Below are 20922 nucleotides of genomic sequence, written 5' to 3'. Positions count from 1 at the left end.
CAAATTAAATATATAATTTCATATCATTTTTATTCAATCCAAACAAATTTTGACAACAAACACATCGATTTTCTAAATATTTTACAATTTAATTTTGCTATAATAAACAGAAGATTTAAAAGATTTTAAAAAATTTGTAGATTATTTATTACAGGGTTATTCACGAGTAATAATGGGCCTTACAAAAAATGAAACGCAACAAGTTATGCATTGTCATCAGCTTCGTGGATCATTCATATTTACTAAAAAAAATAAAGCATAGTTGGTTCTGTTTTTTTTTTCCAATTTGCCATGAACTTACCTATAAATCAATGTAATTTTTTAAGGTTATTTTTATTTCAACAAAAATACAATAACAAGACTTAAAGAATCAACGTAATAAGTTGGACAAAAACACAATTTAACCCCTCACACCAAACTTTTATTTCAAACCCTTATAAGTGTTCAAAATGTTTCTTCTAAAAATTGCAATTCGTGTCATAAATGATCGTCTCACTCTCCTCAAGACAGGTGTTATAAACCCACAGGCGTGAACAATTCTATTTTGCAAGTCTTCAATACTTTCAACTCGTGTTTGGTACACTTTGTCTTTAACTGCTCCTCACAGAAAGAAATCCTGGAGAGTGAGTTCGGGGCTCCGAGGAGGCCAAAGAACCTCTTCCTATCCATTTATTTTCAAAGATTTCATCCAAATATGGTCTAACATTCTTGTGATAATGCGGTGGAGCACCGTCTTGTTGAAACCAAAATTTCTTCTGACATTTAATTCTACTTTATCAGTCGGTACTCTTCTACCAGTATACCGCCGCGCATATAATTGAACTGCTGCCTGCATATGCGTTTTTGCATTCACCGTAAATTAACAAAAGATCAACTTTTTCGTCATTTGAATACATGTTAGGTTTGATAGATGTCACGAAACGTCAAATGAAAATTGTCTTAATAAAAGCGTTCTCGGATTCATTAAAAAATAAAAAGATTAATTGATATCTACACGTTTGAGAAATATGTTTATTTGGTTGCGTCGGGATGTTGTTAGGCCCATTATTACTCGTGAATACCCCTGTATGTAGTAGGTATTTTTTTCTTACTACAACAGAGTGTTTGTTTTAATCTTATTCAAAATTAATTTTTGTATTAAAGTTAGAAGTAATTTTTTGGTAATAATTTGTTTATTAATAGGGTAGACAGTTCTCCAATGGCTAGGATTTTTTTTAATACACAAAAATTAAAATTGATTAATTTAGTTTTAATAAAATAACTGAACTGAACAATTATTAGCAAAAACAAATTTTTAAATTTGTTACAATTGTTTTGCGATTGCAATATTTTGGTTGCAACATCTCAATAGTTCAATTTAAATATTCCTTTTTTGTAAACGTTGCCACGAGTTCAAAAGAGTTAGCACGTTTACCTGTTTGAATTGAATAAAAATTAATAATGAAATGAAATGAAATTATTTAATTTGTCATTGACAACTTTTTCAAAAAAAAAAAAAATAAGTATCAATATTTTAAAGAGTGATTTATTAAATAGTCTCATTTGGTGATTTTAATTTCTAATAATAGGTGGTTTTTGTTAGGTATTTCTAATAATAATATTGTTTATTTAATTTTGCCATTTACGGCATTTACTTGTTATCTTGGTAAATAAATAGCTAATTAATCATAAATTATAATTATTTTTAATTTAATTTTTAGTTACAGTATAAAGTTGTATATTTTTAAAAATAATTTGTTACTTACTCATTTGAACGTAAAAGTAAGCTTTACTTCAAACTAAATATGCTGTTGAATAAGAAATGACGTTTACAATAGAAAAGTTTCTGAAATAAGTTGCAAATACATATACTGATGAAAATTTGCATTTATTTAATACTTAATTGTGTAGAAAGATAGATTACGATTTTAAAATTGAGACATGGATAATTATAATGATATAATAGTGAAATTCCTAGGTAACTTTGTAATTTAAATTTAAGTCATAAATTATTTTTTGTCAAAGTTATTTTTATAAAAATATCTAAACAAGCTAACAAGCAACTACCGACACATCATATGCGCGGAATGCCTCACCAGTGACAAAACTCGCCAGATGCAAAGTTTTTCGCTGTACCATTTATACCCTATGAAAAGTTTTCATTATTATCAAGTGAAAGATTTTCGATACAATCCCGATTTCAGTTTGTAGTGATTTTGATAACATTTGTATTAATTTTTCATCAGATGCACGGCTACGACTTGCCGCCCCCATCGATGGGTCCCGCGACAGGCCCGCCGCCCGGAATGCTGCCCTCATCAGCGCCGCCGTCTGACGTCATGACGCATCCCGACAGCACCGATAGTTACGTTACCTACCTCGAAAGCGACGAGAGCCTTCCCGCCAGTCCCTAACACCCCCACAACTAGCCGTCGCCGCTTCCGCCCCTAAACACTCTAACACCCCTACTCACCTCTTTTCTCCTCTACCACCACCAAGGACTGATTCGGCGGCTGTGCAGACCACCGTAACCATGGCTACAAGGGCCGAATTTCAGTAAAGGAATGAATAAACGAACAATCACTTTGTTTTATTTTTCGTCGTTGACTTGTTGATCAGAAGTGGCTAACAAGGAAAACGAATCTCAACTCAGATGTCATAACTTGCTAAAATCAAAATTTTAACACATATCGCCACTTTTTTGTTGTTTTTAATCTAAAATCAAGACTTTTGTTGTCCAGTTCTCACTAGATCGGTATTTCTTGTTTTATGCACAGATGAAGAAAAAATTATACATCAGTTTCTAAGTAAACTCTTGCTGCGCTCGTTTAAAATAATGCCCAATGTTGTTATTTTAGCATCACTGGTTGCACCAGAGCAATAATTCAAATCAGAGTTTTAATGGAGGGTTGCAAGAATCTTGCTTTTAGACTAATGAGTATACTTTTTTCTCTGGCTTTACAAAGACCTTCTTGTTTTTATCATATAATTAAATGTTTTGTTGATGTTGTTATTGTCGGGGTATGCGTGAAGCATTTTTTTACTAACACACTGTACCATATTGTAAAATTATATTATCTAATGTAACATTTGATTGTACAATTTGTTATGGAAAAAATCTAACTTTGTCGCTAATTTGTAGGTGTTATTAATTTTAGATTTACTACTGTGCATTCGAATGTATGATATTTTTACAGAGCTCTGTATCACATAATTTATTGCAATGAATTTATAAAAAAATGTATTTGATAAGAAATAAAACAGCAAGTTATATGTAAATAATGTTACATTAAAAAATTAATTTGTAAATAAATACATGAGATAATCACTTTACTTTTATTTTTATATGTAAGTAGTTTTTGGTCTTTTTTGCTTTAAATTTTAACCGTTGAGGTTCACATCAAAGACGGTCACGATGTTGTGTTGTAATTTTTTTGTTGACATATTTTCAGTATTAATTTTTTAGATTAATTTGTAAAATTTTCGACATTTTGAAACTTGTTGCACAATTTGACAACTCCACAACTAGATACAGAATTAAAAATGACAACCTCAACAGATAGCAGAGGGGAGACTTAAACAAAATTAATTCCACTCCAAAAAATTGAACAAAAACTACTTGTGGCCTCAAAAATTTGTTAAGTAAAAATTTTTGCACTTTTGCCTTTTATTAAAAATTTGTTGAGTATCATCAGTAAGGCTCGGATTATACGCAAAATGCATATTTGTTTTTAAAAGGTATATCAACAAATTTGTAAGTTTTCTATGCATATCTAACGTTTTTTGATTAAAATAATCCAAATGCATATTTTGGCAACTTTGTGCATATTTTAGGAAATACTGCATATTTGTGCATATTTTATTCAAATCACAAATTTCCGATTAAAAATTTCAGTTCAAGTTAAAAAAAAATTGGACGGTTTAAGAAAAATGATCCAATTACAAACTATTTTAAGGAGAAAACAACCGGTAATTCGTAAGCCGGACTCAAAAAATTAGTATCCTGCTGAATGTTTCCTTTTTAAATTCGTTTTATACAGGGTGAATATAAAGTATCGAACCAAGCGGTTTTTTTTAAACCATTAATTTCCAAAAGATAATAATTAATATAAATTAAAGTAATACAAAAAAAAGATCTTATTTTGAGAACAATTTTTTTTTGTTTTTGAGTTATTCGATTTTTGTTGTCAAAATTGCAGTTTATATAACTTTTTTTTAATTCAATATAAAGTAGATAGTTGTAATTTCGTAGATTATGACCTTCATGAGAAAAATGTGTGGGGTGCCATTAAAAAAAAATAAATATTTTTGTAGAACTCAAAAAAATAAAAATTTCGAAAAATTTTATATTTGATTAAACATCACATTTTTATAGTACTTTACATATAATTCAACAATTAGTTTTTCCGAAGAATAAACACTTTATGTAATAAAATATAAGTAGTTGCCTGTAAATGAATTTTAGCAAAATTGTTTAAAGTGATGTGATCTGAAAAGTACAGATTTCTTAGAAAGGCTTAATCACTAGGTAATTAAAATGGCTTGTTAGTGTACTCGAGGATAAAAATTTATCTCAACTTTGATTTTTTATTGTTAAAAGTTTTGCATATCGATGCATATTTGGCATATATTGGCATATTTCTTAATATCTTGTGCATATTTTTGTGAAAATACGTGCATATACAAGGTGATTCACGAGGAATAATGAGCCTGACCAAATTCTCGATGCAACCACCATTACTCTTCGCAAGTTATTTTGTGACAAGTGTAATGTTGGTTGCATCGAAAATTTGGTCAGGTTCATTATTCCTCGTGAATCACCCTGTATATGCGCATATTTTACGAATATTTCGTGCATATAATCCGATCCTTAATCATCAGTTTAGGTTAGATTTTAAAAATTCTTATAGTAACAAAAAATCTTTAAAAAATGAGCAAAAACTGCTTGTGGTCTTTGTAAAGAATTAATTAATTTTAAGAATATATCATCCACAAGGTTGAAGATCACATGGCTAGGAAGTTTAGTGGTCATGAATTCATGATTTCCAAGTTAAAATAGTAGAAAAAATCGCCTGCAAGCTCAGCCGCTCTTGTTAAAAATTTGTTAAGTATCAGGCTAATAAACGAATAAATCCCCTGTTGTAATATTTTTACAAGTGTAAGGCAACATTTTTTACTAAATAGATTTAAAACATTTTGCCAAATTAAAACAAAAAATTGCTAAAATAGATATAAAATAAATTATTTTCTATAAAATTAAGTACGAATAAGCGTTTTTTTGCTTAATTTAGTTAATTCAAAGTTTTTCAGCAAAAAATTTACAAAAGTTGATAGATATTGCAAAAATAAAGCTAAAGCTAAAGCTTTCTTCAGCGAAAAACACACTAAAATCGAAAGACTTTACCAAAACATAGTTCAAAAGTGCAAGACAAAGTTTAAAATTCGTTATTTTTATAAAAAATATGGTCTTGAAACGGTTTTGAAACTTGACTTATTTACTAAATTTAGCAATATTGCAATTGCGAATTCAAATAATTCTTGGAAATTTAAGATTAAAATTTAGATTTGTTTGCTTAATTTGTACACAGAAGTAAGTATATTTAGTTGCATAAAAATTGTATATCAAGATTTGTCGTATAGCATAATTTTTTTGCGACCTGCGCAGTAGTTTTTTTGACATGTTCGCAAGGTGAGCCGGATGGCAGAAGCAAATTTAATAAGAGAGGGCTTCCTGTGCCCCATTTGCCACAAAGATTTGCGTTCACCGAACAACCTCATAGCCCACTTCCAAGATTTACATTCCGAAGAACAAGACATTCTAAAATCCATAAAAGGTGAGGTTATGGTAACTGTCAGTTGAATGTTAATCTTTGTTTTCATAGATTTATACGGTAAAGCTAAGAAAAAGATATTAAAATTAGACGAACAAGACTTGGAAACTTTTAAAAATGAAATCACTTTAGAAAAGTATTATTTAGAAATAAGCGAACCTCAAGAACCTGGTCAGATCCGGACTCATACTGATTATTTCAAAGCCGTTCGTAGGGAACGACTCGACCATCGAACAACCGAAACTAATAAACTTATTATTAGGTTGGATCGACTGTTAAGATTTTATGGATCAGACCGCAAACAGCAAGAACAGGAACTAGTGGCTTGGTTGGATGGTTCCACTGTCACTCGGTGCCCTTCATGTGCTTCTAGTTTTAACATTACAAGAAGACAGCATCATTGTAGGCTGTGTGGGAGTATCATGTGCAACTCTTGTTCCTATTTTTTGCCATATGAGACAGCGCGTAAGTCGGGTTTTTTGCTATCTTTGAATATTAAATTGTTCATTACAGAAGCTATAGTTGCCCCCGTTCACAACGTCGACGTAAACAACAGGGAGCAAGTCCAAGGCAAGGAACCTGACAGTCTACGTATTTGCAACCACTGCCTTGACATGCTTGAAAGCCGCAGACGCGTCCAACTTGAACAAATGAGACAACCAATAATCTGCCAACTGTATAACCATTTACAAAACCTCAAATCACAGACACAGAGCTCCGTTGATTTATATTTGAAAATGTATAATTCCCTCACTTCAGGGGAAACCACATTTCATCTTCAGGATACTCAAGCTTTAAGAGCCACAATTGCCAAAAAAGCTGAATCAATTGACATTTTAAGTAAAAAAATCGCATCCTTGCCTGTAGATGAAGAAACCCCAAAAGTAGAATTATTACAAAATAGTATAAGACGAGCTACATCTCACTACATTAAAGATTATCTACTAACGTTACCAGCGCCCCCTTCAATACAAGAATTGGAAAAAATTAAACGGGAACGTTCTCTGAGAAACATTGAGGAAGAAAATCAAATGGCAGTGAAAACGAATATAAAAAGGGTGACAGTGACCACGGGATGGTCACCTGCAGCTGTCAGTAACGACAATACAGAAGCTGAGGACCCACTTATTGAACAAATGAATATTGTAAGAAATTATATTGATCAAGCCAGAAAAGCACAACGGTTTGAAGAGGTGGCCTCACTTCAGGAAAATTTGAAAATGTTGAAGGAGACGTACAAACATCAACAATTAATGAGAGACAGTTAAATTGTGGTTTTGGATTGTTTAAACTTTTTTTTATATAAATTGGTGCTGATTTATCCGAACAAATTATATAATAAAAATGTCGGAATTATTTATTAAATAACTGCATGTTTCCACTAGTCACTGTTGCACTGTTTCATTATTTACCAAAATATAATCAATTTTTTATTTTTATTGAAGCATTTATTTATTTAGGTGGCTGTGACTTATAATGTCACTCATTATTTTCCAAAAAACCCTAGATTTTCAAAGGCATCTAAACGGCAAAAATTGCAAAATGGTTGTCGAACCACTTGAAGAAAATGTTATTGCACGAATACGAAGTTCTTCATCCATTAACAGCGTGACTCAATGCATTACAGAGCTGGTAAACCATTCCCTAATATAAATTTTATTAATCTATGTGAAAATTGCAGGTTTTAAACAGTTTGGACGCTAAGGCAACAGCGATCGCTGTTAGAGTCAATCTCACAACCTTTCGTATACAAGTCGTGGACAATGGGCGAGGTATTTCGCGGTCGAATTTGGAATTTGTGGGAAAACGCTACATGACCAACAAATGCCACAGTTTGGACGACCTCCGAAAACATTTAAAATGTTACGGTTTCAAAGGCGAAGCTTTGGCTAACATTTCTCAAATTTCGCAACGCGTTACAGTTGAGACGAGAGAGCCGAGCAGTGAGAAAACTTTCGTCAAAATCATCGAGAAAAATGAGGGAACAATTAATTTAACTAAATGTAGAGCGAGTCATGGAACTACTGTTACAGTTGAAGGTTTTTTGAATAATTTACCGGTAAGGCAACAATGCGTTAAAAACAACGAATTGGAAAATGTCAAAAGAAGTCTAGAAAGCCTTATTATCATCCATCCGCGGGTTTCTTTCACCTTGCGAAACGATTTAGGCTTGAAATTAATCCTCTCAAGCGTCGAAACCCCCGACATTGCAAGTTCCTTTAAAACAATCCACCCCGAAATTGACGAAAACGAATTCGCTTTACTCAAAGTTAGCAAAAATAAGACACGCGTTGAGGGTCTAATCTACAAACAATTGCACGAAAACAAGCGATTGCAATACTTGTACGTCAATAAGAGACCCATAAATTCGCCCAAAATCCAAAATTTTATTAATTCGCTTTTTAAGAGATTTCCAAAACATGACCTCAAAAAGAAAAACCCGATTTTTGTGATACACATTAAATGTCCTTACTCTGACGTGGATATTACTCTGGAACCGGCTAAAACTCTTGTCTTTTTCAAAAAAATGGATACCGTGAAGCGTTGTCTCCAAAAAATGATCAACACGTTTATTGGGGGTGATAGTTTGGAGGTGGTTGCCAAAAAATCAAGAACGGCTGCTGTAAGTGAGTTTGGGGTGTCTCAAATAGGAGGGGCTGTTAAAGGCTTTGGGACAAAGAGGAAAAGTGATGAATTGGAGGAAATGGTTTCCAATAAATCGGCGAAAATTGTGGAGGATACACCTTACTTTGGGGAACCAAGAATAATGTCTAAGCAAACAAAGGTAGCGTTACCTATTGAGGTGAAAAAAGGGGAGAAAAAGGAGGAAAAAGTTGAGGGGTTTGAGGGTGTAATGGATAATAGTCTTTACACGAATTTCCCCGAGAACGAAAAAAAGGGAAAAGACGTAATTATGGATATGTTTATAATGTCACTAGAAGTGTTTCCTCCAGAAAATAAGGGGAACGAAACTTTCTGTCAGACGGAAAAATCCGAACAATTTAATGAGACTTTTCCCGAGAACAGCACATCAGAGACAAACAAAGTAGCAATGGAGGTCCAAACCACTATAGATAAGTCTCCAATTAAAGAAAATATGGTATCAATAGGCATTCAGGCAGGACCGAGTAACATGAATCCAATATTTGACAATAATATCACTTTTCTACCCCGAAAGTCGATGACTAAATTTGTGTCAGACTACGATTTTGATTTTTCTAAACTGGACGCTTTGCCGACATTTGATTTTAAGACAAATAACTCTGAATTTCCAAACTTTAGTAATGACAATCAACCTAAAAAATTGTTCGACTTTCGTAATCCTAGACTTAACAATATTTTTGATTGTGGGACCCCTTCATGTGCATTTAAGTTTTCTGCAAGAGAAAACACATTTGTTGTCGGTGAAAACCATCATTTGAAACCTAAGAAATGCTTACCTTTCAAACTCTCAGCCGAAAATGTAAAACAGTCGCCCTATTTTTCAAAAAAATCGAAAGCTAGAAATCTCTTGTCTCTCCGAAAGTCACCTCAGATTGATTCTAATAAAGGAAATCAGAAACCGATTTGCACTTACAGAAACGATTTTTTGGATAAAACATTGAATCAAGTTGATTTAACGTTTATTAAAAAAGACAATTCAAAAAGAATTTTAAGTGGATCACACACAAGCAAATACTTCACACCTCAAAGATTTAAAAGTTGCAAGTTGAGAGTCCAAACTCCGAAATATCTAAACACATCTTTTGAAAAGTCGAAAGATTTATTTTCTGTTACTGATTTTCCTGAATGTGACAAGTCGGAAAGCAAACTTTTTATAACACTTGATGAAGAAGATAATACAAAAATTATAGAAAACGAATCACAATTTGAAGGAAAAAGATCGGTGGAGGATATTATAGCTCCAACATTGAGTCAACCTCAAAATATGTGGATAAAGCCAGTCTCTAATCCTAAAAACGATATTACTTTTGAAATAGCGGAAAGATTCGATTTTGTACCAAAAGGACTATCCCCAATTTTAAAAGATTTTGACAAAGTGGACGACATGAGTCCTCAATCAAAACAGCATCTACAAGACGCACTGATAAAATCGTACGAAGATGAATTGTTGATGATTAAGTGGCAAAACTACATTGATGATAGGGGTAATTGTGTTACCAAATGTTATTTTGTCAAATCAAAGTGTTGTAGATCCGAAAAAATTCTTTGAAGAAATTTATTTAGAAAAGTCGAAAATGATTGAAGGTGAAATTCCTAATGCCTTCAGCAAACATGTCAAGGATTTTGAAAATATAAGTTTTACCAAGGATTTGTTCAAAAATATTGAGATTATTGGACAGGTCGATTGCAAATTCATCGCAGTTTGGGAAAAAACAAGAAATTTGATTGTGCTATTTGATCAACATGCTGTACATGAGAGGGTGCGCTTGGAGGAGCTTTCTGAAGGTTTACAAATACTTGTAACTATTAATTTTGAAACAATTAAATTTAAAAGGTTACAAAAACGCATCAACGAAACTTGACCAGGATATTACACTTTTTTTACAAAAAAATGATTTAACTCTTTTAAGGCGACAAAAAATGAGTCTTAGGTCGTTAGGTCTGGTGTTGGATTTTTTCACCAATGGTTTAACTATTTACAAAGTTCCATTGTGTCTTTACAACAAATCTAAAAAAGGGGTTGTAGGATATTGGGCTTCACTTGAGGTCTTGTAACACTTGTAATTTTGTAGGTCGATATTGTGCTTTTAACTCAGACTTTAATAAAAGAAATTGTTGATCTTCTGAAAGATAACAATGAAATTATTGTAAATACTCCAAGTCTTATTCAAAATATCGTGAATTCTGAAGCTTGCAGAGGTATGCAGATTACAAACATTTTACAATGGACAAAATATTTCATGTTTTAGGTGCAATAAAATTTGGAGATTCTTTAACAAAAAACGAATGTTTTGTTCATTTGAAAAATTTAGGTTATTGTAAGTTGCCATTCCAATGTGCTCACGGAAGACCGACTCTTACTCCCTTAATCTATCTAAATAGATTTTGCGATATAGAGGAATCAAAACCTCGTTTACGCAATTTGAAGCAACGAGAAGATTTGACTTTTTAGTTTATTTCAATTATGTACTTCTTGTTTTTTTTTTTGTATTTTGTTTAAATAAAATGTCCTACTGTTTTTCATATATGACAAAAAGGCTGATTTAAACTGAATAGACGGGTAAAAAATTATTACGAATTTAGAAATTGGAGATATAAAGAAAGAGTATTTATTCAAGAATCAAGAGGAGTACCTATTAATTTTGTTATATTTAATTACTTACAACAATAATCGTCTGGTTGATAAAATTATATGTACAAATAAAACAAAGGGTAGTTATTTACGTATTCAGCACTGTTAAGAAGGCTATAACAGCACGTGGGATATACAACGTTTTTCGTCATATTAAATTACCACATAAAAAGGTAATAATTAATAATAATTAACAAAGGTGATAATTATTTTAATCGACATACCTACCTAATAGTGCGGTCAAATTTCCTAAGGTGCGGTCCTGTAATTTAAGGCTCCAAGCGCATAAGATTTTAAGAGCATGTGTTTTTGTGTGTCGTTTTCTTCTTGTCAAAAAAAACAGTGAAAAAACTTTTAACCTCAATTTTTTTAAAACTTTTAACCTCAAATTACGAGTGTTCCTGTTTAATTCGAATAATGATATAAATTATAATGAACATTTCGCAAATTAACACACAAGGAATATATGAGTAAGTCGTGGAAGAGAGCAACATACAAGTCATTTCAAACCCTTTAAAAACAGTGCTGGAACCTTATGCCAAGACCCTGACACCAAAGGCTTTGATCTACAAGCTGGTCAGTCATGGATTTACCCCACAAATCTTCCCGTTCGAGACTACCAGTACAATATTACTCAACAAGCCTTACACAAAAACACTCTAGTGAATGAAACATATCTTGTCCACCCTCCAAACTTATGTAATATTTTAGGTAAGCCTCCCTACAGGTCTTGGCAAAACTTTTATTGCGGCAGTCGTTATGTACAATTTTCACCGCTGGTATCCCTACGATAAAGTCATTTTCATGGCCCCCACGCGACCCCTCGTCAAACAGCAAATGGATGCATGTTACAACATCATGGCAATCCCTGAAGACGTTACGGCTGAGCTTACAGGCACCAAAATTCAAAAATCGCGGCCTGAAATTTGGCAAAATAAAAGAGTTTTCTTTATTACACCACAAGTTTTACAAAACGATCTCTCGATAATTGTCGAGTTGGGTGGGAAAATTAAATGTCTGGTGTTTGATGAAGCACATAGAGCGAAAGGTAATCACGCATATTGCGAAATCATACGCAAATTGACAGAGAAAAATAAATTATTTCGGGTGTTGGCGTTGAGCGCCACTCCAGGAAATAGTTCAAAGGATGTCTTAGAAGTTATGGGGAATTTGTTGATCGCACATTTGGAATATAGGAATGAGGAAAGTCCAGATGTGAAACCGTATGTGTTTGAAAGGGCGCTTGAGACTGTTGTTGTACCTTTAGGGGACAAGTTGCAACAAATCAAGGATCAGTACATTCAGGTCTGCCACATGAGTGGTTTAGATATGTGATATTGTTGTTTAGGTTTTAGAGAAATATACCAAGACTTTAATTCAGAATAAAGTGATTTATGGAAGTTGTACTAATTTCACTAAGGGTAAAATTTTTATGGTGATGAAGGAATTCAAGGCCAAAAATTCAGCCAATAGGTGCGTTTTTAACTTTTTATTCCTTAACGAAATCAATAGCAAATATATTTTTAGAACGGCAAACTATGGAGAAATCATAAAATGTTTGAATATTTGTGTCACTCTCTATCACGCTTATGAAACTCTTGTTCGTTGTGGCTTAAGGGCGTTTTTGAATTTTTTTAAAGGTATCACTATTTAGCCATAAAATCATAATTTTATTAAAATTTATTTTAGAACATATTCACAACCCTTTGTTACATGGAAATGTGAGTTTAATTCAGATAATGGACGATCTTCAAGAATACTTAGGTCCTGACCCTGAAGTCCAATCTCTTCCTGATGGGACTTACGCTGAAGTAAGTACATAAGCAAAAAATCGCAAGTTTAACATTTTTACAAATTCAAGATTCCTGAGTCAATAAAATTCGGTCACCCAAAATTCTACCAACTTCGAGACATACTCATTGCCCATTTCAAAAATTCGGATTCCTCCACACGAGTGATTGTTTTTTTCGAGTACCGAGAAAGTGCCACCGAAGCTTATGCTTTGCTTACTCGAAGTTTTCCTATGATCAAGCCACGTGTTTTCGTTGGTCAGCGCTCTGGAGTGACACAAAAGGAGCAAATAAATGTATGTGTAAAAATTACAAAAAGAAAAAAATCATTTAGTATATTTTAGACGGTCAAAGTTTTCCGAGAGGGAACTTGCAATACGCTCCTGTCGACCTGTATAGGCGAAGAGGGCCTCGACGTGGGCGAAGTCGACTTAATTGTATGTTTCGATATCGCTAATAAATCTCCAATTCGAATGATACAAAGGATGGGAAGGACAGGCCGCAAAAAAGAAGGCCGTGTTGTGGTTTTAGTTACAGAAGGGAAAGAGCAACAAACGTTAAAAGATTGTTTGATTTACAAAAATAACTTGGGGAATTTTGCAACAAATTCGGAACTGTTAGAACAGGGGAAATACCTAGACAATCCCAAAATGATTCCTTCGTACATACAACCAAAATGCCAGAAAATGTTTATTACTGTTAAAAAACGCGCCTTAACCAAAAACAGTAATTTGAAAGATATGTTTCGAAACATGTCTGATGGACCGAAATTCAGTGAAGATCTAGAAATTGTGGAAATTCAGGAACGACTCAGTGATAATATTGATAATTTCTATAATAAAACTAAGGACGAATTTCTCCAAATACAAAAAAAGCCCAAAATTGATTTTAGCAAACAATTGGAAAAACAAAGGGTGTTTCAAGCTAAAGAAATGATAAAACCGTCGAAACAAACCGAAATTTTCGTTACTTTGCTACAATTTGCTGATTCTAAACGTTACAATCTACCAGTAGAACAAAAATGTGAGTTACATCAGTTTCCTGTGTTTCATTATTGTATTAATAATTTTCAGCAATATTTAGTGATTTTAATCAACATAAATGTTTGAAACAAGGTGATATTAGAAGCATGTTTGCCAAACCCAGTGTCAGCGTTTTGAGTCAAGGTTTGTTGATTCATTTTTGGACAAATATCGAATTATTTTTTTCAATTATTAACAGAATTTCTGCCATCGAGCCAAAAATTTGATTCTGGAAAAGACGTCCCACAATCATATCCATCTGAATTCTTTGAAGAATTGTCAACATATTTATCAATACAGGACTCAATGAAAGACACCCACAAAACGTGGGAATCTTTATTTGCGTGTCCAAAAATCAACTATTATAAACCTCGTGAAATTTTGGATTTAAGCACTTTTGTCGTGCCTGATTTATCTGTCCTTGAAAGTATTACCGTCCAAAATTTGGAAGCCTTCACTGCTTCGTTAATCTCAGAATCGCAAACAAAACAAGATGTGTTGAAAGTGGATGGGGTTTTTGACGATAGTCTATTGAGTCAATTGGATAAATTAGAAGAGAAAATGTATCAAGAGAAAACTGAACCGTATGGGATTCCCAGAAACTTCGATTCCTTTTTAGACTCGTTTCGGTTATGTGACGATAAAGAAATTCAAAAAAGTCCAGAGAAAGTTGCCGAAAAATCATATGTGTTTGAAACGCCAAATTCGTTCGATAAAGTTTTGAATTTACTACAAACACGTCCAGTTGAAACCAAGAAAGTTGTTTCAAAAAATTTGGCTACAGAAAACTACGAAGAGCTTTTATCATTTTTTAAAGTCTCATCAATTGCGGAATTTTTTGAAGAAACACAAGTCGTAGATTTAGACAAAACTATTATTTACACTCCTGAAAAAAATACAAAAATCTCACCCAATAATACTAGTCCTGATCTTTTTGAAGGATCACCAGATTTATTTCCATCTGACGAAAAACAAGATCTATCAGTTCTTACCGAAGAATCCTCATCTCCGATTTTAAGCACAAATGAAACAATGCAACATATAAAAGCAAAAAAGAAGTTATTTGAAGAAAAGGTTGCGAATAAACTGAATTTGGCGAACTTGAATCAACCACAAAAAAGTTTCTTTGAAACCACAAGAAATAAACAAATTTCAACTCCCAAAAAGGATTCAGATCGTTTTGATATTAGTGATATTTGTGACTTGTCTCAGTTTTTTGTAAATCGAGAAACCTTACATGAAAATCAAGACAAGAAAAAGGTTGAACCTGCAAAGGCGGTGGATTTAGAGATTAGTGATATTTGCGATTTGTCTGTTTTTGGATTGTCACAAAACAATGAAAGTACTGCGAAAGTGATTGTTAATACCGAACAAACAAGCAACACTTTTCATAATGAAGAGAAAAAGACAAAAATTGATTTATCTATCGATGATTTGTGTGATATATCACAGTTTTTCAATAAAACTAAAGTGGAGGATAAAAGTGTGGAAACGGAAACTAAGAATGACCAAAGTTTTGTAAAACAACTCTCGCATGTTAACGACATTTTTGATTTTTCTTATTTCCTATCTGGTTCAAGTGGAGAAACTTCAAAGAAATCAGTTTTAGAATGTAATAGAGCTGAAGATGGAACAACCACGAAAACACAAACCAAGAACCTTGATGAAGCTGTTGTTGCTGCTATCGATTTAACTGATAGCGATTTTGAGTTAAGTCCAATTAAAAAATCCTCTGAACAAGTTAATAAGACTCAACTTTCCATAACTAAAAGTTTCATAGCCAAAAGTGGCAGTCAAAAAGAAAACACAACTCCAAAAACAAAAAAAATTCAACTCTCAACTAACCGCAACCATTCACAAGCAAAACAAAAGTGTAAGACTCCTAAGACTACTCAAAAGAAAATTCCTAAAGAGAAAACATCCAAGTTTAATATATCTCTCGCGGGGGATAGTGATGACGAGTTTCAAGACCCAATCAAGAGTCCGATTTTTGCAAAACCAAAACCTGTTTCTGAGAAGAAAAATAAAATCGACAAACCTTCATCTTCTAATGTGAAAAAGAAACGGAAATTGTTTTGCGAATTTTTAGATAACGAAGCCGTCGTGTCGGATGATGAGAAAATTGTCATTTCCGAAGACGAAGATAGTGGTGAAGATTGTTTTGAAGCAAGTTTTGTCGCAGACGAAACAGAGGATTTTCTTAACAATACAACTATGCATGCGAAATACTTAGAATCTGTGAAAAGTCCGGTAAGAGGGAAGTTTAAAATTCCGACTAAACCCAGATGTAACGTTTCAAATGTGTTCTCTCAAGAAGTTAACGATGCAGATGACACTTATATGAATGTAAGTAAATGTTGAAGTCAACAATAAGTTTATTTTTATTTTCAAGGATTCGTTTTGCGTTGGTAGTCAAGAAGTGGAAACTTGCAACAATGATTTGTCCGAGTTGGAAATTTTGGAAATGCAGTTGAAGGAAGAAAAACGGAATAAAAAACGAAAAAAATCGGACGATAAAGGTGGTACGAAAAAGAGAAGAATACTGGTGTTGGACGATGACAGTGATTTGTAGTTTTAGTTTTTTCACAATTACAAATATATTTTTATAGCAATTTGTTGTTTATTGATAAGCATTAAATATTTGCTTAATATCTTCAAAGACTGCATCCTCAGACTTGTTTCCATTAACGAGTTTCAACAAATTCATTTCTCTGTAATAATCAATAGTGGGTTGTGTCTCCTTGATGTGGGTGGTGACTCGTTTTTCGATAACCTCAATCGTGTCGTCAAATCGTCCACTTCCAGCCGCAGCCCCTCTATTGAGGCATCTCTCAATACAGATCTCAACAGGACAATCAATGAATAAAACAAATAAAACCTCCACTTTATTCCCGATTGTCTTGTTCCAACCTTCACGATTTTCCTGATTCCTGGGAAAACCGTCGATCAAAAAATAGTCTTCCTTTGAATTTTCCATATGGCGTTCTAGCAATTTACAGGTGATTTCTGCCGGAACTATCTTGCCATCTCTTATACAAGAATCGATCAATTCCCCATGATGAGAATTCGGGATTTGTCTCTCACGTCTCAATAATTCGCCGGCAGAAATGTGAACAAAGCCGTAATGATTGGCAATTTTGCGACATTGTGTCCCTTTACCAACTCCAGGCGGCCCTAAAACAAACACGACTTTCTTTTGCCCCATTGTCAAAACCGCCAAAGTTTAAACCAGTCGGTAACATCAAATTCTGCTAACCAACCAATACAAAAAAATTCCGAAAGTTTTTTTAATGTCCCAGTGTTTGTATTCAAAAAAACTAGATACTATTTGGCAGTAGACCTGTCCCAATTTTGGTTTGAAGTAAGTAAACAATTTAAAACAAACATAACTTTCGTCAAACAACCAAAATTTGAATCAATCGGTAACGGTAAATCCTGCTATACCGACCAAGACAAGAGAAAATTTTGACAGAAAGTTTTGCATTGTCCCGGTGTTCTTATTAAAAAAATAAAATGTTCGGCGGTGGACGTGCCCCAATTTTGGTTTTAAGTAAGTAAGCAACTTATTTTCTCCGCCCATTGTCTATTGAAATCGCTTCTACTTATTTCAGGTCAAAACACGAAGCGTGAGTCAGGCCGCAAGGTTCAGGTGGAGAACATAAACGCCGGAAAGGTATGATTAACACGTGCTTTTCATTACGAATTTTTCACGAAAATCTGTGACCCATTTCTAAATCTAATATCTCGTTTTAAGTATGTGAACGATAAAAGGGCTGTTTTGAAAATTTGAGGTTATAGTAATTGTCACACCTTCTTTTATTAGCAAATCGCGGACGTTATTCGAACATGTCTGGGCCCTCAAGCCATGTTGAAGATGCTGATGGACCCCATGGGCGGCATTGTTATGACAAACGACGGGAACGCGATTCTCCGTGAAATCACAGTTCAACATCCTGCAGCCAAAAGCATGATTGAAATCGCGAGAACTCAGGATGAAGAAGTCGGCGATGGGACCACCTCAGTTATCGTTCTTGCAGGCGAGATGTTGGTAGCAGCTGAGCAGTTCTTGTATCAAAATATGCATCCAACTGTTATAATTAGACAGTATAGAGAAGCATTGGAAGATATGGTGACGATGTTAGAGGGGCCTTTAAGTGTGCCTGTGGACCGTAATGATAAAGCCGCATTGGCAAATGTCGTAAGTTATTAATTACATTTTGGAAAAATGAAATTAATGAAGATTTGATTTTAGGTGAAAGGGTGCATAGGAACGAAATTTATACGCCAGTGGTCGGATCTAGCTGTAAATATTGCCCTGGATGCAGTTAATACGGTTCTGTTAGAAGAAAACGGTCGAACGGAAGTTGATATTAAAAGATATGCTAAAGTGGAGAAGGTTCCTGGAGGATCAATAGAGGAATCTCAGATTTTAAGGGGCGTTATGGTCAATAAGGACGTGACTCATCCCAAAATGAGAAGATACATTCAGGTGAAATATTTAAAAAAATCTATTTTTATATTAAACAACTTTGTCGTCATTCAAAATGTACAGTTTATTCATAAATATGAAGCAATATTTGAACCTCAAAACTGAGCTATAAAATTATGTTAATTTAAATAATAACTCGTGTCCGATCTCTATTGATAAGAATTTTACAGTCCTTGGAATGTGGGTATGGAAATTTGTTTTTTTTTTTTGTAATAACTTAGGAACCATTTGACCACATATTATAAAATTTGGAATAGTTACTTGTGAGAACATACCTTTTAAACTAATAATTACGAAAACTAGATACATCTACTCAATTTCCGGTTCCAGCCATTGCAGGTCATATTTTCTGTTTTTTCGTTTTTTGACCTCTTAAATTTTTTTTTTTTTTTTGAGAAAACAATAGAGTAATCAATTATCAATAAAAAAACGCATAACCTTTAATATCTCTAAAATGGACCGTTTTAAAGATATTTTAATTTAAAGTGAGAACTATTTTTACACAACACTGAAAGCAAAAAGTATGAATTTTGAATGAGTGATATCCACGGCAACAAACCATGGTCACATATTTTGCTGTCAGGCATCTGTCAACTTGAGATTGGACGATTATTAGACAATTAATCGAAAATTTTTAATAAAAGAATTCACCTCAGACTCCAAACATAACTTAGATTAAATCCAAATGGATCTCGTAGCATTTAATTCATAAAAAAATCACAAAAATTTATCGTCAAAGTTAAAAGATGCCTGGCAGGGATGTATGTGACCATGGTCATTGGTTGCCGTGGTTACCACTTATTCAAAATTCATATTTTTCATTTTCAGTGTTGTGCAGTCCTTACTTTAAATTAAGATATCTTTAAAACGGTCCATTTTAGTGGTATAAAAGGTTATGCGTTTTTTAATCGAAATTGATTACTTTTTAGATTTCAGCAATAAAAAATTAGTGTTAAGAGGCCAAAAAAACGGAAAAACACAGAAAATGCACCTGCAACTGCTGAAACTGGAAATTGAGTAGATGTTTCCGGTTTTCGTAATTACTAGCCTTGAGGGTATGTTCTCGCAAGTAACTATTCCAAATCTTATAATATTGGTCAAATGGTTCCAAAGTTATTACAAAAAAAAATAATTTCCATACCCATATTCCAAGAGCTGTAGAATTCTTATCAATAGAGATGGGACACGAGTTATTATTTAAATTAACATCATTTTATAGGTCATTTTTGAGGTTCAAATATTGCTTTATATTTATGAATAACCCGTATAAACCATTTTTTGTTTGTTTCAGAATCCTCGAATTATCCTTTTGGACTGTTCTTTGGAATACAAGAAAGGCGAATCTCAAACCAACGTTGAAATCACTGCTGAAACGGTAAAAAGCTTTGAGAAAATCACTTATTTTTCTTATTCTGTAAACCATTCATAGGATTTCACTCGTCTGCTTGAACTAGAAGAAGAACATGTCCGTCGCCAATGTGACGACATTATCGCCCTCAAACCTGATGTGGTTTTCACCGAAAAAGGGGTTTCCGACTTAGCTCAGCATTTTCTTCTGAAGGCCGGCATCAGTGCAGTTCGACGCTTGCGCAAATCTGACAATAATCGCATAGCACGTGCTTGTGGCGCCACCATCGTCAATAGAACCGAAGAACTACAAGAATCGGACGTTGGCACAGGTGCTGGACTTTTCGAAATCAAAAAATTGGGCGACGAGTATTTCTGTTACATTACCGAATGTAAAAACCCAAAAGTAATTATTCACTTTAAAAATTGAGCAAAAATGATTGAATATTTTTTCTTACAGGCTTGTACCATTCTTTTGCGCGGTGCTAGCAAAGACATACTTAACGAAATCGAACGTAATTTACAAGATGCATTACAAGTAGCTCGTAATATAGTACTACTGCCACGATTGGTGCCTGGAGGAGGCGCTATCGAGATGGCTGTGGCACAAAAACTGTTACAAAAGGCCACTCATGGTCCTTACAGGGCCTTAGCACACGCCCTTGAAATTATTCCGAAGACCTTAGCCCAGAACTGCGGTGCTAACACTATTAGGACTTTGACGGCTTTGAGGGCCAAACATGCGAATCATACTGATCCTAATACTCCCTGCACCTGGGGTATAGATGGGGAAAGTGGAGAGCTGGTAGAACAAACAACTAACGGATTGTGGGAACCACTCGCTGTAAAGTTGCAAACTTACAAAACTGCAGTCGAAACGGCAATTTTGTTATTGCGCATTGATGATATTGTTTCGGGTTCAAAGAAGAAGGGCGACAAGGAGCCGTCGAGACCGGCCGAGGTTCAGAAAGAGGAACAGCAACAACATGAATAAACTAACCGGCGTTTAATTTTAATTTGTAGCTTTGTTTCCGGATTAATATTTATCTTACAATTGTATTACACGTTTTGCTAATAAAGCTATTTACACTAACTCCTACCTCTTTGATTTATACCTATATATCAAGTAAAAAAGACAGAACATTTTCATTCAATTTCAAATAAAAAT

The 20922-nt window shown here is 33.7% G+C and overlaps 6 protein-coding genes across 9 annotated transcripts in view; 5 read left to right on the top strand and 1 right to left on the bottom strand.

The window, feature by feature from the left end:
• The window catches only part of LOC123010582 (insulin gene enhancer protein ISL-1), a 57603-nt gene extending 54321 nt beyond the window's left edge, over positions 1-3282 (top strand). For both annotated transcript variants that reach the window (XM_044407593.1, XM_044407592.1), the window contains exon 6: positions 2226-3282. In XM_044407593.1, coding sequence (XP_044263528.1) covers positions 2226-2393 — 168 coding nt within the window. In that variant the 3' untranslated portion in view covers positions 2394-3282. The remainder of the gene's footprint in view (positions 1-2225) is intronic.
• A 2349-nt stretch (positions 3283-5631) lies between these two features.
• Positions 5632-7249, top strand: LOC123010649 (rabenosyn-5). Its single transcript, XM_044407718.1, has 3 exons — positions 5632-5813; positions 5862-6275; positions 6324-7249. Exons 1-3 carry the CDS (start codon positions 5678-5680, stop codon positions 7076-7078), a joined length of 1305 nt encoding a protein of 434 aa, XP_044263653.1. The 5' UTR covers positions 5632-5677; the 3' UTR covers positions 7079-7249.
• A 37-nt stretch (positions 7250-7286) lies between these two features.
• On the top strand, positions 7287-10982 carry LOC123010648 (DNA mismatch repair protein MLH3-like). Of its 2 annotated transcripts, XM_044407717.1 has the most exons (7): positions 7287-7442; positions 7492-7672; positions 7733-9958; positions 10005-10259; positions 10309-10493; positions 10547-10673; positions 10724-10982. In XM_044407717.1, exons 1-7 carry the CDS (start codon positions 7287-7289, stop codon positions 10924-10926), a joined length of 3333 nt encoding a protein of 1110 aa, XP_044263652.1. In that variant the 3' UTR covers positions 10927-10982. The 2 variants fall into 2 exon arrangements, with proteins under 2 accessions (XP_044263652.1, XP_044263651.1); XM_044407716.1 differs by having other exon boundaries at positions 7492-9958.
• Positions 10983-11413: 431 nt separating this feature from the next.
• Positions 11414-16530, top strand: LOC123010679 (Fanconi anemia group M protein). Its single transcript, XM_044407750.1, has 11 exons — positions 11414-11576; positions 11630-11768; positions 11818-12411; positions 12455-12579; positions 12634-12746; positions 12796-12917; positions 12968-13192; positions 13241-13919; positions 13970-14062; positions 14118-16264; positions 16311-16530. The coding sequence occupies exons 1-11, from the start codon at positions 11539-11541 to the stop codon at positions 16488-16490; spliced, it is 4455 nt and encodes a 1484-aa protein (XP_044263685.1). The 5' UTR covers positions 11414-11538; the 3' UTR covers positions 16491-16530.
• LOC123010681 (UMP-CMP kinase-like) lies at positions 16411-17358 on the bottom strand. Of its 2 annotated transcripts, XM_044407753.1 has the most exons (2): positions 17148-17358; positions 16411-17092 (listed from the first exon to the last, which is right to left on the bottom strand). In XM_044407753.1, the coding sequence occupies exons 1-2, from the start codon at positions 17158-17160 to the stop codon at positions 16539-16541; spliced, it is 567 nt and encodes a 188-aa protein (XP_044263688.1). In that variant the 5' UTR covers positions 17161-17358; the 3' UTR covers positions 16411-16538. The 2 variants fall into 2 exon arrangements, with proteins under 2 accessions (XP_044263688.1, XP_044263687.1); XM_044407752.1 differs by lacking the exon at positions 17148-17358 and having other exon boundaries at positions 16415-17126.
• LOC123010680 (T-complex protein 1 subunit gamma) lies at positions 17310-20847 on the top strand. Its single transcript, XM_044407751.1, has 7 exons — positions 17310-17468; positions 17530-17591; positions 17742-18116; positions 18171-18407; positions 19699-19782; positions 19837-20160; positions 20215-20847. Exons 1-7 carry the CDS (start codon positions 17432-17434, stop codon positions 20746-20748), a joined length of 1653 nt encoding a protein of 550 aa, XP_044263686.1. The 5' UTR covers positions 17310-17431; the 3' UTR covers positions 20749-20847.
• Positions 20848-20922: the final 75 nt, after the last annotated feature.

Source organism: Tribolium madens, unplaced genomic scaffold (assembly GCF_015345945.1).
Source record: "Tribolium madens isolate multiple individuals breed KSU strain unplaced genomic scaffold, Tmad_KSU_1.1 Scaffold_91;HRSCAF=231;Tcas5.2_LG7, whole genome shotgun sequence".
Lineage (NCBI taxonomy): Eukaryota > Metazoa > Arthropoda > Insecta > Coleoptera > Tenebrionidae > Tribolium > Tribolium madens.
This window is presented reverse-complemented; position numbering and strand designations above follow the sequence as displayed.

Bases quoted from the DNA above. Each gene is read 5' to 3' on its own strand.
- LOC123010679 (XM_044407750.1), top strand. From the start codon at position 11,539: ATGAACATTTCGCAAATTAACACACAAGGAATATATGA. The intron at 12,412-12,454 runs GTCTGCCACATG...ATTGTTGTTTAG, and splicing joins TCAAGGATCAGTACATTCAG to GTTTTAGAGAAATATACCAA. The intron at 13,920-13,969 runs GTGAGTTACATC...AATAATTTTCAG, and splicing joins TCTACCAGTAGAACAAAAAT to CAATATTTAGTGATTTTAAT.
- LOC123010649 (XM_044407718.1), top strand. From the start codon at position 5,678: ATGGCAGAAGCAAATTTAATAAGAGAGGGCTTCCTGTGCCCCATTTGC. The intron at 5,814-5,861 runs GTGAGGTTATGG...TTGTTTTCATAG, and splicing joins CATTCTAAAATCCATAAAAG to ATTTATACGGTAAAGCTAAG. The intron at 6,276-6,323 runs GTAAGTCGGGTT...TGTTCATTACAG, and splicing joins TTTGCCATATGAGACAGCGC to AAGCTATAGTTGCCCCCGTT.
- LOC123010648 (XM_044407716.1), top strand. From the start codon at position 7,287: ATGTCACTCATTATTTTCCAAAAAACCCTAGATTTTCAAAGGCATCTA. The intron at 10,260-10,308 runs GTTTACAAATAC...TAAATTTAAAAG, and splicing joins CTTGGAGGAGCTTTCTGAAG to GTTACAAAAACGCATCAACG. The intron at 10,494-10,546 runs GTTGTAGGATAT...GTAATTTTGTAG, and splicing joins ACAACAAATCTAAAAAAGGG to GTCGATATTGTGCTTTTAAC.
- LOC123010680 (XM_044407751.1), top strand. From the start codon at position 17,432: ATGTTCGGCGGTGGACGTGCCCCAATTTTGGTTTTAA. The intron at 18,117-18,170 runs GTAAGTTATTAA...ATTTGATTTTAG, and splicing joins AAGCCGCATTGGCAAATGTC to GTGAAAGGGTGCATAGGAAC. The intron at 18,408-19,698 runs GTGAAATATTTA...TGTTTGTTTCAG, and splicing joins AAATGAGAAGATACATTCAG to AATCCTCGAATTATCCTTTT.
- LOC123010681 (XM_044407752.1), bottom strand. From the start codon at position 17,123: ATGGGGCAAAAGAAAGTCGTGTTTGTTTTAGGGCCGCCTGGAGTTGGT.